This window comes from Mytilus galloprovincialis, chromosome 14, assembly GCF_965363235.1.
Source record: "Mytilus galloprovincialis chromosome 14, xbMytGall1.hap1.1, whole genome shotgun sequence".
NCBI lineage: Eukaryota > Metazoa > Mollusca > Bivalvia > Mytilida > Mytilidae > Mytilus > Mytilus galloprovincialis.
Genome location: NC_134851.1, coordinates 45,450,950 through 45,466,745, shown reverse-complemented (window position 1 = coordinate 45,466,745; position 15,796 = coordinate 45,450,950). Strand labels below are relative to the sequence as shown.

The following is a 15,796-nucleotide window of genomic DNA, read 5'->3' as shown; positions in this document are numbered from 1 at the left end:
CATTTAAAACAAAACAATTAAACAATATAAAAAAATCACATATCAACATTTTTTTTATCAACAAGCTATGCATGTGCAAGTAATGGGAAAATATAACAAAATAATAGAAAATGACTGCATGTATACATCAGTATCACATTTTGGTTTAATGCCACACAGAACTTAAACCTGAGTCAACTGAATTATAAATCATACAAGAACATTTGTAATTGAAACGTAAAAATAAAAAATTCGGAGATACGGTACGTTTAAAATTAATATTCATAAACAAATAGTACGATTGTATTCTGAAAATAAATAATTGAGTAAGGTTTTGCGACATAAGAAAAAAAAATTAGATGTCGAAAACTAGCTAGTTTATATATAAAAAAACCAAAATGATTAATTGATTGATTGATTGTTTAACGTCGGGTAAGAGCATGTAGGTTTAATCATTGAAGTATATGAAATGTACTATCTGAACAATTTAGGGTAAATTTTGGTTATAAAAAGTAAACATGATTTTAGGTCATATGGACAATTAAGGTATTAGCAATGATTAGAAATCTGTATTACTACAGTTTTGAAAGGAGATAGAAAATTAGCAATTATTTACCCCCTATATATTTTGCTTGAATTAATAAACCATCTTTATCATTTTCCTCTTTTCTCCGCGAGGTTCAGGATTGTTTCATTTAAAATAGGGGAAGGTCAAACTAGGGGTGTTCAAGCATAGTTTTGTTGATTTTGAAATAATGATGGATTAAAACTACCGGATCTGCAAATTTTAATGTTCTCTTAAAAATGACGGCTGTGCCGACCTCTCTATATGGCGGCAGTACTCTCTGCACGATAACTGCGGTCTACAAAACAGGGTTGCAGTGCCTTACTCTATACACGGTGGCAGTGGTCAACTCTTAACACGATGGCTGCGGTAAACTCTTAACACGGAGCATTGCTCAACTCTCTACACGATTGCAGTGGTCAACACTTTACACTATGGCTGCGGTCAACTCTCTACACGATGGCAATGGTCAACTCTCTACACGGTAGCAGTGCTCAACTCTCTACACGATTGCAGTTATTAAATCTTTACACGATGGCAGTGGTCAATTCTCAACACGGTAGCAGTATTCAACTCTCTACACGATTGCAGTGGTCAACTCTCTACACGATGGCAGTGGTCAATTCTCAACTCAACACTTACAGTGGTCAACTCTCTACACGGTACGAGTAAATAATTCAACAAATTTAAAATCTGTAATATTATCGTTTATAACAAAAGAGTAGAACTAACAAGGTACTTGTAAAAATATAACACAATGCCCACTATCATGGCATTTGAGCTGGAAAACAATCAAGTACACATAAAAATAAAACAAACATAAACATGATAAAAAAGATGTGATTGGTGTTCCGTATTTATAAATGACGTTTAACATTTCCCATTACTCGTAAAGGTTAAAAAAAATGAACCGAAATTTGCGAAATTTTCATAACCAATCATTGAAACCAGAGGAGACATTACACATTTTTAGTGCAATTCGTAATTAAGGAAGTGCATGTCACTAATTTGTGGCCCCATTGCTTTCTATGTTAAATTTCTCAAATTCAAGCAGGCACAACTCTTTTGTTTTAGTTCAAATAAAGTGACAATCATTGCATGTCAAAACACACTTTAAGGTGCCTTGTACTGAAAAAAAAAAATAACATTCCTTTAATGGCATATATGAAATAACTGGTTCCCGGAACTTCGGATACTTCAGATCTGACGGCAAACGGGCAAAATGTACCCTCTTTTTTAAATTTCATGCAATTTTTTTTTTATTCAAAATTATAAGTCAAAAAGTGTTCTACAATGATCACCAGTCATTCAGCTTTTTACATTTGATACCAAAATTACCTAAATATTCTACATATTATGAAAGTTACACCCATGCGAAGGAACTATTTTGTGTTAAATATGTACTACTTTCTGATGTGCTTTCTGGCCGGGCCCGAAATAGTGGTGTTACACCTTTAAATCTGAATCCTATTTCTACGAAAGATTATGCTCCGTTGGAATCGGATTCAGATTTTATGTACCTGCCGTGTTGCAGTCTCGTGAAATTGCTCCTCGGTATTCGGAACTCTCCGCGAAATTTCGGAACCGTCCGCGGATTTTGGATCGGGATACCCACTGCTTGTTGTTTGCGACTACTTCTATGGAGGGGGTCACTACCATTACTACCCATAAAAGTTTGCAAAAACATTAATAAATTTCCGTTTTAAACCAAAATGCAAAAATAATACAAATATACAAAAATACAAAAAATACACTTCTCTACACATGAAATACACATTGTAAAAGTATAAAAAGATTGGTCCCTTTCCAGCTAAAATTTGTTATAAAAATAAAAATTGTGGTCAGGTTGAATTATTCCTAAATATATGTACATACAAAACAATATATAAACACAAACATATACATTGTACATGAATGGTCGATTTCTTAATAACATTGGATGAACATGAAATTAAAAAAAGGCCAGAAAATGGCCGGCATATTGAATCCGATTGAATTATGCGCATGATTTGTGTGATGTGGAATGAATATTACAAATTATTCAGGACTGTGTAAGTATATGAGAAAACGCATGGCACATTTTAGAATCTATAAAGTGTTAAGCATTAGACCATCAGACCAAAATGGATTTTCTACAAAAAAAAAGTTTAATTTGAAACCTTATCATTGATAAATGGCATCTTATCCCTTTTAAAAGTTAATTCCACACAATGACAGAATCGTCCATAGAAATTATAAAAAAAAATTATACTAGTTAAATTAGAGTTCTAATGAATCTCAATCATTCAATGGGTTTCTTTTCTTTCTTTTCATGTTAGAAAAGATATATTGAACCTTTTATCTGTTGTTTTCTTAATGACCAGACATTGGCAATTTTTCATAATATCCACTTATTGAAGCAAAAAAAATGTTTAGAAAATGTAAAAAAATCATAAAGAACAGAATACTTTTGTTAACATGGTTAAGTAGGATCGCTAATGAATTCCATGAATGCTTGAACGCACACTGTTCGTAAAGTATTGTTTAAATATATCATTCCTTTCCTTCACATTTAACATGGTCTGGTGGTCCCCGGCTTCATAAAATAAAAATGGCAGCTATTTTAAAAATTGAGATCGCTTCCTTAAAATATTCCTAAAACAGTTATAACCATTCAAACAAAATAAATATCTTCTTCTTACCATACTTGACAGTTGTTATATATAATGAACAACTTTTCTATTAAATCTATGACACATAAACATAGGTTACAATTGGTTATGTATTTAACGTGAAAATGGAACAAGTGTCTGTTTCAATGGTCAATAACCGACAAGTGTTGAACTGTTTTTCTACGGGTTATCTAATTCAATTTATAGTCTTATAGTTAATGCGCAATTATACTTAAAAAAACTACTTGAAGATTTCCCTTCAAACTGATAAAACATCAACAATTTTCATCGAACGTATTTTTTTCTATATCTACAACGGAGTTCCTAATTCCACGAACAATCTTAAAGATGGCAAATTGTTAATTCATCAACATTCCAGCGATTGTTCTCAATGTCTTATGAAACGTCATAAGGGGTCTTTGATATATAACCGTCGTTGTTTACCTTTCCATTTTTTACGGGTTCAGTATCTATCACTTCCGGTTTCTTTGCAGTTCCATATTCCTCTTTGAACAATTTCCATAAACTTATAACAAGATCACAGAGCACCATGCCGGAACTATTTTTTTCTATCACACGCAAGACAAAAATACCATCATTTCTTAAATAATCGTCAGCAAACTTTCTAGCTAACTTTTTGTCAAATCCCGTTGAAATCTCGTTACAAAGATTCAAGTATTTCTTCACATAGCGAGTTCTGTTTTCTTTGAATAAAGTATAATATAACCAAGAAGCGAAATTAAAGAATGTGAGGAAGGCCATAAGAAACAACCAGAACCAAAGAAAAATGAAAATTTTCTCGTTGAAAAGGTTTAATGGCAGGACGCATTGAACTGTATAGCGATGGTGATTGCTCAATTGTCGAATAACAAAATCACACAAAGTCACGCGAGGAAAACGTGGTGATGGTGTCCATTCTCCATTTGTAAACAGGTAGCTCATTACTTCGAAACCAAACACATTGTAGTCAGTTGCCATGAAGGCATTTAGAAGAAAGAACTGTCCAACTACATTTGCTGCATATAAAAACTTTATAAAAATGTAATATCCAGTTAAAAAAGTGCCATCACGTTTTCCTAAACAGAAAATTATGACGCTGGAAACACGCCGACGCATACGCACGAGTGCGTTGTCATGAAAATCTCTTTGGCTTTCAATCCATCGGTGCATATACTTTGCAATGTGCGATATATTTTTCAGTCTGTCGTCAGGTGCCGCCATAAGAGTAGACTCTGACAAAGTGCAAATTTTGTCCATATTTATGCCGGAATATCCATTTAACAATCTCCATGCTATATTTGGTATTTTGAACATCAACGCTTGAAACAATAGTATAATAGGTACCCACTGGTAGTAAGTGATTTCTGCATCCTGTCTTGTGGCGATGTTTTCTGGAATAGTATCACCTTGGGGAATGTAATATGTATTTGAAATCCAACATATAGATTTTGCGTAGGAATTAAATTGTCCTGTGAATTGTGCAGGCGTCCAACACTGTATAGCATCGCCTAATATATACTGACCGGAAGTTACTACAACTGCAAAGAGGGCTAATAATAGAACTGTCCATATATGGTTCACTCTATCGATCCAATCATCGTCCGCAGATCCCGAGACACTGCTCCAAGATACAATACTCCCCAATGCCCCAATCCTGAAGAAATAAACACTTAAAAATCAATAAAAATATCAAAAAGTAAAGACTGATCCACGATTGAATTAGATTCAAGGTCGCATTATTCCAATGTTTAATGGTTGGTCATCTTATTTCATTGCAAACATGTCAACGTATATTAAACCCGTTTCATGGCGAAAAGAGTATAAGATTGTAAGTGTTGATATATTTTTTTATTTAATTATTTTTAGCGCATAATACTTTTTTAAGTAATAAAGGTTATTTGTACAGCGTTACTTGGCGTGTTTACTCATCCATTCCCTTGAAAAACAACCAGTTTCAGTGAATCAGTCGAGTTAACTCGTCATTAAACTCTTTTTTTTTAAACAACCGTAACTACTACAGTCACTCATCATAATCATGACAATATCTGTCCTATGATAGGAACGTAGTAGTTTCTTTAAAATAATTATAATATTATTATTATTAATAATATTATTATAGGATGAAATTTGAAAAAAATAGGCAGGACAGGAGTTTTGAGTAAAATAAAAAGGCAGGATGAGACACTTGCAAAAAAAAAGTCAGGACTACAATTTAGGTAATAAAAAGTCAGGATAAACTAAAAAAAAAAGCAGGATCGAACAGAGGGAAAAATAAAAAGGCAGGACAGAGATTACAGCTAAAAAAAAATGCAGGACAAAATTTGTCATCCTAGCCCCCCCCCCCCCATAAAAATCAAATGGTAGCTCCCTAAATAGCAAATTTTAGGAAGCTTCTATTTGTACTTTCCTAGAAAAATACCACAAAAACTTATATGACCATTACGTTTAGAATGTATAAGTATTTGGTCAACAGGAAAATGATGATTGAAGAACTTGAAACTTCGTCATTCGGTAAAGCATGTCGACATGAAGCCTGATAAAATAAATGGAGAATGTGTCCCCATGGACACAGATGATGCCCCGCTTACATCTGTACAACATTATAAAGAGACATGATAACTCAAGAACAATTTAAGTGACACTACCCAAATTTGTACTTGATCTTAGTTTTGTGGTAATAAGTATTGTGTTTAGTTTCATAATGTTTGGTTTGGGCAAACTTAAGTTACAGAACGGAAACTAAAAATTTTGCAATTTTTCTATTTATAAAGGGACATAACTCAATAATGGTCAAAGAAACACTACCCAAATTCAACTTGATCTGTGTTTTATCAGTGGAAGGCAAAATTAAACATTGCATTGTATAAATCATTGATTGTAGTTGATTCAACTATAATCATGGACAAAGAAAGATAACTCCAATTTTAACAATATATTTATAAAAATTACTTGAACAATGACACCATTGTTATTTTTAGAAAAAAAATGAAAAATTGCTAAATCTTTCCATTTGTAAAGGGCCATAACTCTAGAACAGTAAAAACATTCAAACTTGATCTGTGTATTGTGGTAATAAGCATTGTGTATAAGTTTCATAACATTTGGTTGAGGCAAACTTAAGTTAGACAACGGAAATGAAAAATTTTGCAAAAAGGGGCATTACTCTAGAACGGTTAAAGTGACGCCACCAAAATTAAACTTGATCTATGTGTTGTGGTAATAATCATTGTGTATAAGTTTGATAACATTTGGTTGAGACAGACTTAAGTTAAAGAACGGAAACCAATTTTGGGACGTATGTAAGTACGTACGTACAGACGGACAAGGGTAAAACTTAATGCCCCCTCCGCTTCGGCGGGGGCATACAAATTTAGGAAGTTATTATTTGTAGTTTTTGAGAATTCAACGGGGATTAAATGGACGTACTTTCATACGGACGTTGACAGGTTGGGATAAAAAAAAAGTATACCCTCTTACGGAGCTGGTGTATAACTAGCAACGCAACAATGCGTTTAAAAATACCGTTAAAAGTTCATTGTCTGCTTACATAACATCTAAAATCTAAAAGAAACGTTAAAGAGCTGATACAACCAAGAAGGGAAAAAAGTATAGCCAAACCAATACTAGGAATTAGAGCTATGCATACAGGAGTTACATTCCTGACTTTTAGAAAAATTGTTGTTGGTTAAAACTATAGGTATGCTGACAGTTATCGGCAATGAAATTCCAAATTGCAATGGTATTTTTTACATTCGGTATACCTGTTAAAAGATGGATAACAAGGCAATGAACGTATGAAACAGATCTAGATAATAATAAAACAAATTATAAAATTAACATCTGTCGAGACCTAAATATATGTGGTATGATTAACAATGAGACAACTCTCCACCAGAGACCAACTGACGTATATATATAGAAGTTAACAACTATAGGTCTTCAACAATGAGCATAACTATACCAATAGACCAGCAGAGACCATGTAATTTTTGCTCTATTCTGGATGTCTGTTATGAATTTCATGTCATCTTCCATTGCAAAAATAATAAAATGGGAAAAACATTACTTTCCAAAAATACAAAGCTGTAAGGTGTACTCAATCAATCAAATTTTCAACAGGTAAACAATCTAGGTTCCATTTTAAAACGGCCAATGGGACTGAGGACCATCACTCGAGGCGAACACGCTACCACGAGACCACTGTGGCGGTTTACAATGTTTACGGCATTTATGATTATTAGAATGCTAAACTTAATGAAATAAGAAGATGTGGCATGGTTGACAATGAGACAACTCTCCACGAGAGACCAACTTACGTAGAAGTTTTAAACTACTATAGGTCAACATACGGCCTTCCTTGATGAGCTAACCCATACCGAAAAGTCAGCTTATTAAACCGACTTATAGGATTCAATGTTTTACTAAAGTCTCACCACTTCTAATTTCATTTAAATATACCATTAAATATTATGTAATACTGGTTTATATTCACCGTTAAGGTGTCACATGCATAACACAGGACGGGAACAAGTTAATAATACATACAATAGGTATAGGTGTTGTAATAATAGAAGCCATCCGGACGGATGCTGGTCGGAGAAATTTACCGTCCGTCATGCATACTCTCCGCCCGCTAAGCGGAAGATAAAAGAGTATCTGCATGTATCATGTAATTTTAAGAACCGGAAACAGAGCCTCTTTTACTAGCATCATACTTCTATTTCAAGGATGATACCCTTGCTTTAATTTATTCGTCATGCATTGCAATTCCTCCGGCCGCTAAGCATGCTAAGCGGGAGATAAAAAGAGTATCGATGGTGTAGTTATAAGAACCCCAAACAGAGCCTCTATTTCAAGAATGATACCCTTATTTTCATTTACCCGTCATGCATACTTAAGCCCTTATGGTATCCATTATTTTAGGCGCAATTTTTAATTATTTCAATGGATATCTAATAAGCAGATGTTAACCCTGGTAACATTCAAGAGGTCATTAACTGGACAGATTGACCATGTAATGAATCAGAACAATGAGCTCCTTTATTTTGATTGCCTTTCGATCGATAAATGTGTTCTTTGTTCTATTTAATTATTTTCTAAAACACCTGACACTTGAGACGAATTGGTTGTCGATATTCCAGATTGGTGCAAAATCAAGAGAAATACAATGCAGTTATGCAAAGCTTAACCACATTTTACTTAATACACAACCCAACCACAGTGATAAACCCAATTAAACCAGTGTCTATATTCCGCCGCTCTGCAATGAATACATTCTCGCGAGCTGGCGAGAAACGAAAACAAAAGACCGAGAGAGTAACCGCAGTTACTCTATCGATGAATTATAATTGGTAACACAGAAAATATGTCTTGATTAACAGAACATTACAACTAGTCCCAATTGTAAAGTTCATGATAAGACATAGAAAATTTGAAGTTGTACATCAGCCACTAGTTCATGATAAGACAGAAAATCTTAACTTGCAATTAATGCAGCTGCATGTGATATACAGTAACAATTCATTCACAGCCTTGGTCATTTAAATCGGTACCGGGATTGTAAGTGACGAACACAGTTTGGGGATCATTTAAACATGTTTACATGTACTATGTATTTCCATGAAAACAAATTCGGACGTTGAAAGAGAACGTATTTTACAGTCATTGTATAACTTTTGGAAGAGGTCAGGAACTGAAATTTATCTAGGTCTTAGAGAAACTAAGTTAAAATGGTCAACAGAGTATTCAGTATTCAAATTAAAAAGACAACGAATTTTCATATTTTCATAGGTGTTGAACGAATGTACACGTGTTGAACGAATATGTAAACACATCCTTGTAACATTTTAATTACTGATTACTGAGTTATCTATTCTGTTCTCAATTTTTTGTTTAGAATGAATTTGAACTAATTTATCATGTGTGTAGTATTTTCAAATTTGCATCTACAGTTATATCGATAGTCGATACAAATTGTTTGCATAAACCAAACCACAGAACTTTTTTGCTAGTTTTGTTGGAAATACTAAACCACACTGACCCTCACTTAAATGAGGGTGGTAAAGTGGGGGTGCTTGCACGAAAAAAACGTGAAATAAGACATAATTTCACGTTGAAAGTGAAACAATTTCTGTCATGAACGTTGCACGAAAAATAAAGACTTTGATAAGGAACAACATCAAAGGCCTTTCCGCTTTATCAAAAAACAAAATTGAATCCATTTAAAAAAAAACGGCGACCACGTTGCACGAAAATAACCCTTTACCACCCTCTTAAATTGCATCGGCAAATTCTTACGCGTATGACTGAGTAATATAATATTCTTACACTTGTGAAATTCGATGTTTCAAATGACTTCTTAATTAATCACATGTTTCAGTTGAGTTTTTATCATGTTTATGCCAGATGTAACACTTTTGTTTTTGTAGACGTCTTAGGCATCGCCCATAATTTACATAGTGTTGATGTTTCGTGTTGCTGGTAACTAAATTATTTTTTCAGAATTTTTATTTTATGAAAACAGGAACAAGAATTGTGTCTAAATCGATTTTGTTTTAAATAAAAAAATACTATTTCCTAACTTCCTATATAAAACTTTTTGTTTTTAATAAATTTTTTTTAGAGAACTTTATAATCAAACTGAAAAAAATAACCACCTTTATAACAGAAGAATAGTTGGTGCTTCATGCATCATTTTGATCTGGTACTTTGTCGTATTTTTAATAGTTCCCGTTTCGTTTTTAGTGCAGACTCGTGACAATTAACTTTGTGTATTGCATACACATCTATCTGTTGCAACACTCTAAATGTATTTTGGGTATTTGGTTGGTTGTTGGTTGCTTAACGTCCAGTGGCAAATATTTCATGCATTTTCAGGACGACTTTTCTGGGGGTATTTGTTCCATTTAAAAACTGCACCGTTAGCCATTTAAAGCGATCAGTAACAACAACAGGTTTCCAGTTTACTTTACATAAAAGATAGCGCGACAGTACCGTGTAGTTTGGACATGACAAACAAGTTTTGTTCAGAATAAACCTTCTTGACATGACAAATGCATGCATGTCATGCATGTGTAGGACACTTTGTAACCATGAATTAAAGTCCAAAGCACTTAATTACTTTTTCTAACCATTTAAGGATTGATATATATATATAGTTACAAATACACTCATTAACAAACATACGAAATGCACTTGTCAATATATAAGTAATTGGAAATCGTATATGTTTTCCAAGTACTTGTGGTTAATCAGCCATATTAGGGATAGAATGTCAAAAAAAATTGTATCAATTATAGATTAACAAAAATGTCACATTATCATGATCAGGTGAAAATATAGATCAAGATTTCTATTTGTGTGAAAATGAGTTCAGACATTTTTTTTCTTCAGAAAAGCCCGTATTTCCAATTTTACACACTTTATTTGTTAAGGGTTTTCTTTTTTGGAAAATATGGTAGTTATGCAATTGAAAATATAAATCTTGATTTCTATTTCTATTTCTGTGTAAATACACGAGTTTAGAAAAGCTGGGCGTATTTCCAATTTTATAAACTTTATTTATTCAGTACGGATTTCTCCTTATAAAGATGGTAGTTATGCGATTTTATTTATTAAAACCAAATGACCAATACTATGTTTTAGGTCAATCGGAAACATACGGACTATCGGAAACAAAATAAGTTAATGTTACATACATGTATATACAATTTCTAGAAAACTTAAGATCTTGGTTTGGTTTTAAATATTTTATCCTTTCTGGAATATCATTCATTTTGTCATTATCCATATTTGACGAAAATCTATCCCAATTTTGTAATACTAATAATAAGTAAATATTTTTCAATTTTAATAGGTTAAAAAGGTGCATGAGACAATCATGTACCTATTTTGATGACGTGTTTAACATGAACCAGTAAACTACATGGTTAAAGTGTTTTTTTAACAAAATTATCCAACAGCTGATATCAAAACAAAGGGATATTTTCAATCTAACTTTTTTTTATTATGTTTTCTAATTCAAATCTTTACATTTGCACATAAGGAAATTGTGTTCTGCATCGTCAGTGTTAATATAATACGAATTAGTGTCATAAATAATCTTAACAGGAAATCGATAAGAAGGAAAACTAATGCGAACAATGTTCAATAAAAATAGTATTACATAAATAAGAATATACGCCCCTATACACCCTCACTTCTTTCTCAAACTAGCGACGTATCATAGTCTTTCAAGGCAGGACAGGTCATTAAATATTCAGTTTACAGTATATCAACGTAAAATAAACTTTATCGCAACGAAACGGAGCGATTACATAATATAATTAACGTTTCTCATGATGGGGGTTCTCGATATTAACAAGTATTTCATCAGAAAAATTGATTTGCATCATTTATAAATAAAATTCAAGCAATATTTGTTTTAAAAATCAAGAAAAAAAATTATATTAAATCAATAGATATATTTTAGACAAATTAAAACACGTCGATTTTACGTTTTAATCTCCCCTCATAGATGTACAATTGACTTTGTAATCAGAATAATCATAAAAATCATTGAATATTACGTTGCCGCCAAAAATCAACGTATAATAAACATAATTATTCGTTTCTCAACAAAAAATGATAACACGAGTCAACATGTTATTAATGATTTTGTTCTACTGTAAACATGGTAAATAAGCTAAGAAATAATTTCCCACGAGTTGCTAGCGTCACCAGTACCTTATTACACATACACAACTATCATATGATTTATGTATAATAATTATATAAAATATTAAAAACATTACTTACATTTCATCTATTTATATTTTCTTTTAATAATCCACGTGTTAATTGATGTATAAATCTATAATTACTGATGATTTCTTTCTTATAAAATTTCTTCACAATCCTTTGTTTACGCTCAACCAGTGGGAGGATCAAATTTCGTGACACGATGGGATGTCAAACTGCTTCAACAGCTGACAAACATCACGTGACCACCGAAATCTCAAGTGCCGTCGAGTCATTATAAGAAGGATATACGTGCTAAATAATGTGTATATTTGTTCTTTTGAAGTCACAATTACTTGTAAAAGTGCTATAAAAAAGAGAATTAGATCTTACATTCCCCCTAAAAAGGAAAATAAAAACAAAAACCGGACATTCCCCCTTTTAAAAAGGAAATGTAATTTTGGAGAAAAAGGTTCTGTAATGAATAATACATTATAATTTTCCATATATAAAACAGATGATGTAGTGTGATTGTCAATGAGACAGCTCTCCACAAGAGACCAAATGACACAGAAATTAACAACTATATGTCACCATACGGCCTTCAACAATGAGCAAAGCCCATACCGCCTAATCAGCTATAAAGGCCCCGAAATGACATATGTAAAACAATAATGTATATTTTATATATATCTACAAATGAGAAAAAAAATCCTAAAGAATCAACTCAATGATATCTCCCACAAAAGTACAACAACACATAACTTTTATGACTGATGGCGAAAAAGTTTTTCCAAACCATGATAGTCTTAATGTTACACATCTATAATTTGTTTCCTTTGCTTTCGAGCCTTTCTGAACCATTATACCGTAGAAGATATAATAAACAGTTTATCATCTGGCAAATGATAATTCTTTAAAATTAGCTCCTGTTTCCACGGAGTTTGGGTATACATGTATTTATATCTTTGATGTAGTCCTAGAGAGTTTCTATAGACATTTCAAAGTCTACATAATTTTTTCGGACCCAATATTTTAAGGTATCCAAAACTTTTTGCCTTCTAATTTTTTAGTCTTGCGTCATTTATTGTCAATATTTTGTTGGTAGAGTTCATAAGCTTAAGAAACTTATATGTTATAGTTGCTTGAAATTTTCATGTTTTATTTGATTTTCAGCATTTAAAAAAAAAACAAGACATCGGGTTTGAGATTCCAACTTGTCGGTGATTTTATGAAAGAGGAGCGAAATATACCAAACATATAGATCGAAAATAAACTGACAACGCCATGGCTAAACAAAAGTAAAAGACAAACAGACAATTAATAGTACACAAGACACAACATAGAATACTGAAGACTAAGAAACACGAACCACACCAAAAACTTGGGGCGATCTCAAGTACTCCGGAAGAGTAAGCAGATCCTGCTCCACATGTGGCATCTGTCGTGTTACTCATGTTATTACAAACCCCGTAAATAGTCGAATACTGTAAATGTAGGTCACATTCTTGAAAAGGGAAAGGAATTGTACTTACGACATACGGATATCATCTGTAAAACGGTTATTTCATAACCATGGTGAGAAAACAGTAGTTTAATGACCAGTATAATCTACATAGTATACATGTATATATACGATATCGTCTGCATAAATAATTTGTATTTTTTCAAATTGAAATTTATCATGAAAAAATGTGTATATTTTGTAAAATTATATATTTCTTCTGCGTACACACAAATGTGATACGCTTTAATAAGACCATCCTAATCAGAGTGTCTTTTTTTCCGGCTAGCCGATAAATACCTAGAATTTGATTCAAAATAATGTTGGCCATCCTGGGCAAATGTTCGACATCAGTAGTAGTATACAAATGTTTCTTTTCTAAGAAGGTATGAGGGGGAGGACAGGGGGTACCCTTCTCCCTTCTCCCACCCCTCTTCTCCTTTCTCCTACCCCCGTTCTCCTTTCTCCCATTAGAATAAAACATCTCCTTTTGAGATATTTTTTCTTGAAATATTAGATCATTTTTTAAAAGGAGAGATATTTTATTTTTTCTCCTTTCTCCCAGCCTTCCTCTCCTTTCTCCTACCCCTTTTCTCCTTTCTCCCACCCCCTTTCTCCTTTCTCCTACCCCCTTTCTCCCTGTCTCCCTTACCCCTGTCCTCCCCCTCAGGTATGAGTTCTTCGAAGTATCATAAGTTTACGTGAGCTTTTGTAGCGAGATTTTTTATGTCTTATTAATGGCCATTATGTTTTCTGGTCTGTGTCTCTGTTAGTTCGTTAGTTCGTCCGTTTGTCCGTCTGTCCTGCTTCAGGTTAAAATTTGTGGTCGAGGTAGTTTTTGATGAAGTTGAAGCCCAATCAACTTGAAATTTAGTAAACATGCATGTTCCCTATAGAATGAAATTCAAAACAGTGTGGTTGTGGCCATTGATTGACACATTAAATTCATCCATTGGCTGGGACAATTTAGGTGAACGTTTGTATGTAACGACCACTGCTCACTATGTACTTTTAAAGACACTTAAACTATGGGGTCACCAAAGGTTCTCAACACCTTAATAAAGTAATTCGAAAAATTAATCAGAAATAACACGATGTTTTATTTTATATCAATTATATAAATCAAAACATAAAGGTTATTCCTGATTAATTTTTCGAATTATTTTATAATTAAAGGCGTTAAGAAACCTTTGGTTGCCTCACAGTTTAAATGTCTATCGTAGGTACGTCGTGAACAGTGGTCGTTACAGACAAACGTTCACGTAAATTGTCCCAGTCAATGGATGAATTTAGCCACACTGTTTTGAATTTCATTCTATATATGATATAATCTTTCTAATTTTAATGCCAATTAACAATTTCCCCCCTTTTTAACTGTCCACTGCACATAGAAAATGATAGTGCGGATGGGGCATCCGTGTACTATGGACACATGCTTGTTATATTTTATAATTATACCCCGCTTTAAAAAAGTGGGGGTATACTGTTCTACCTCAGTCTGTTACGGAAGCCTTTTAGGGCCATGTCGTCTGTCCATCCATCCGTCACTCAGTCTATCCATCCATTTGTCAGTCCGTCCCATCACGGAATATTTTAGTCGCATCTTTTTCAGGAAGTACATTACAAGGATATCTGACATTTGGTCAGGGTTTATTAAAGTCAGTTATACCGTGTGATGCCTTTGAATTTAGATACATCACTCAACATCTTCCTGTTTACCGAACACTTGTATCAATTTATACATGATACTGAGCCGAGTTGAAAATTTTTGTCACATTTTTCTGAGGAACTACTATATAAGGATTTTTTAAATTTGGTTTAAGGGTTAAACTTTATTTATTATCTACTCCCCCCTTCCCGAACACTTCTATCATTTTACACAAGTCAGGATAGCCAACTCAAAATGTTGGTATCATTTTTCTGAGGAACTACTAAATTGTAAGGTATTCAGTTTTTCTGCTTTCGGAATCTTTCTGTTTGAACCCGTCCTGGTTTTCTTACTACAATAAACATGAGTAAACAATTTAATATACTAAATTCATCTTTTAGCTAATTAACCAAAATTGATAGTGGTATTGAAATAGAGGAAAACAGACTTGCTCAAAACTGTACCCGTAAATTGGAACCTAGATATATACTGGAATAATTCAAGGTTCTCCTTATATAGTGGAGGGATTTACAGAAGTAACATGTAACTTCTACTGGAAATTACTTGTGACGAATAGAAATACTATTGGTATCGGTATCGGGTTCGATCCGGAAATTTTTAATTGTTGAAACAAATAATAGCTTTTCGAAAAAAAGCTAGCAGTCTCTTAGCTGATGAAAGTTGAAAGTATTCTCGCTTTGTAGATTAATGCATACAGAATAGCCATGCAT

At 33.1% G+C, this 15,796-nt stretch overlaps 1 protein-coding gene across 2 annotated transcripts in view; it reads right to left on the bottom strand.

Annotated features, from left to right (window-relative positions):
* Window positions 1-12,178, bottom strand: part of LOC143059452 (innexin unc-9-like) — a 38,227-nt gene extending 26,049 nt beyond the window's left edge. Inside the window, exons 1-2 of one of the 2 annotated variants that reach the window (XM_076232951.1) lie at window positions 11,992-12,168; window positions 65-4,849 (exon numbers count right to left, since the gene is read on the bottom strand). In XM_076232951.1, coding sequence (XP_076089066.1) covers window positions 3,592-4,849; window positions 11,992-11,993 — 1,260 coding nt within the window. In that variant the 5' untranslated portion in view covers window positions 11,994-12,168 and the 3' untranslated portion in view covers window positions 65-3,591. Of the gene's footprint in view, window positions 1-64; window positions 4,850-11,991 lie in introns of those variants that run through there. The other variant, XM_076232953.1, reaches the window with a different exon arrangement.
* Window positions 12,179-15,796: the final 3,618 nt, after the last annotated feature.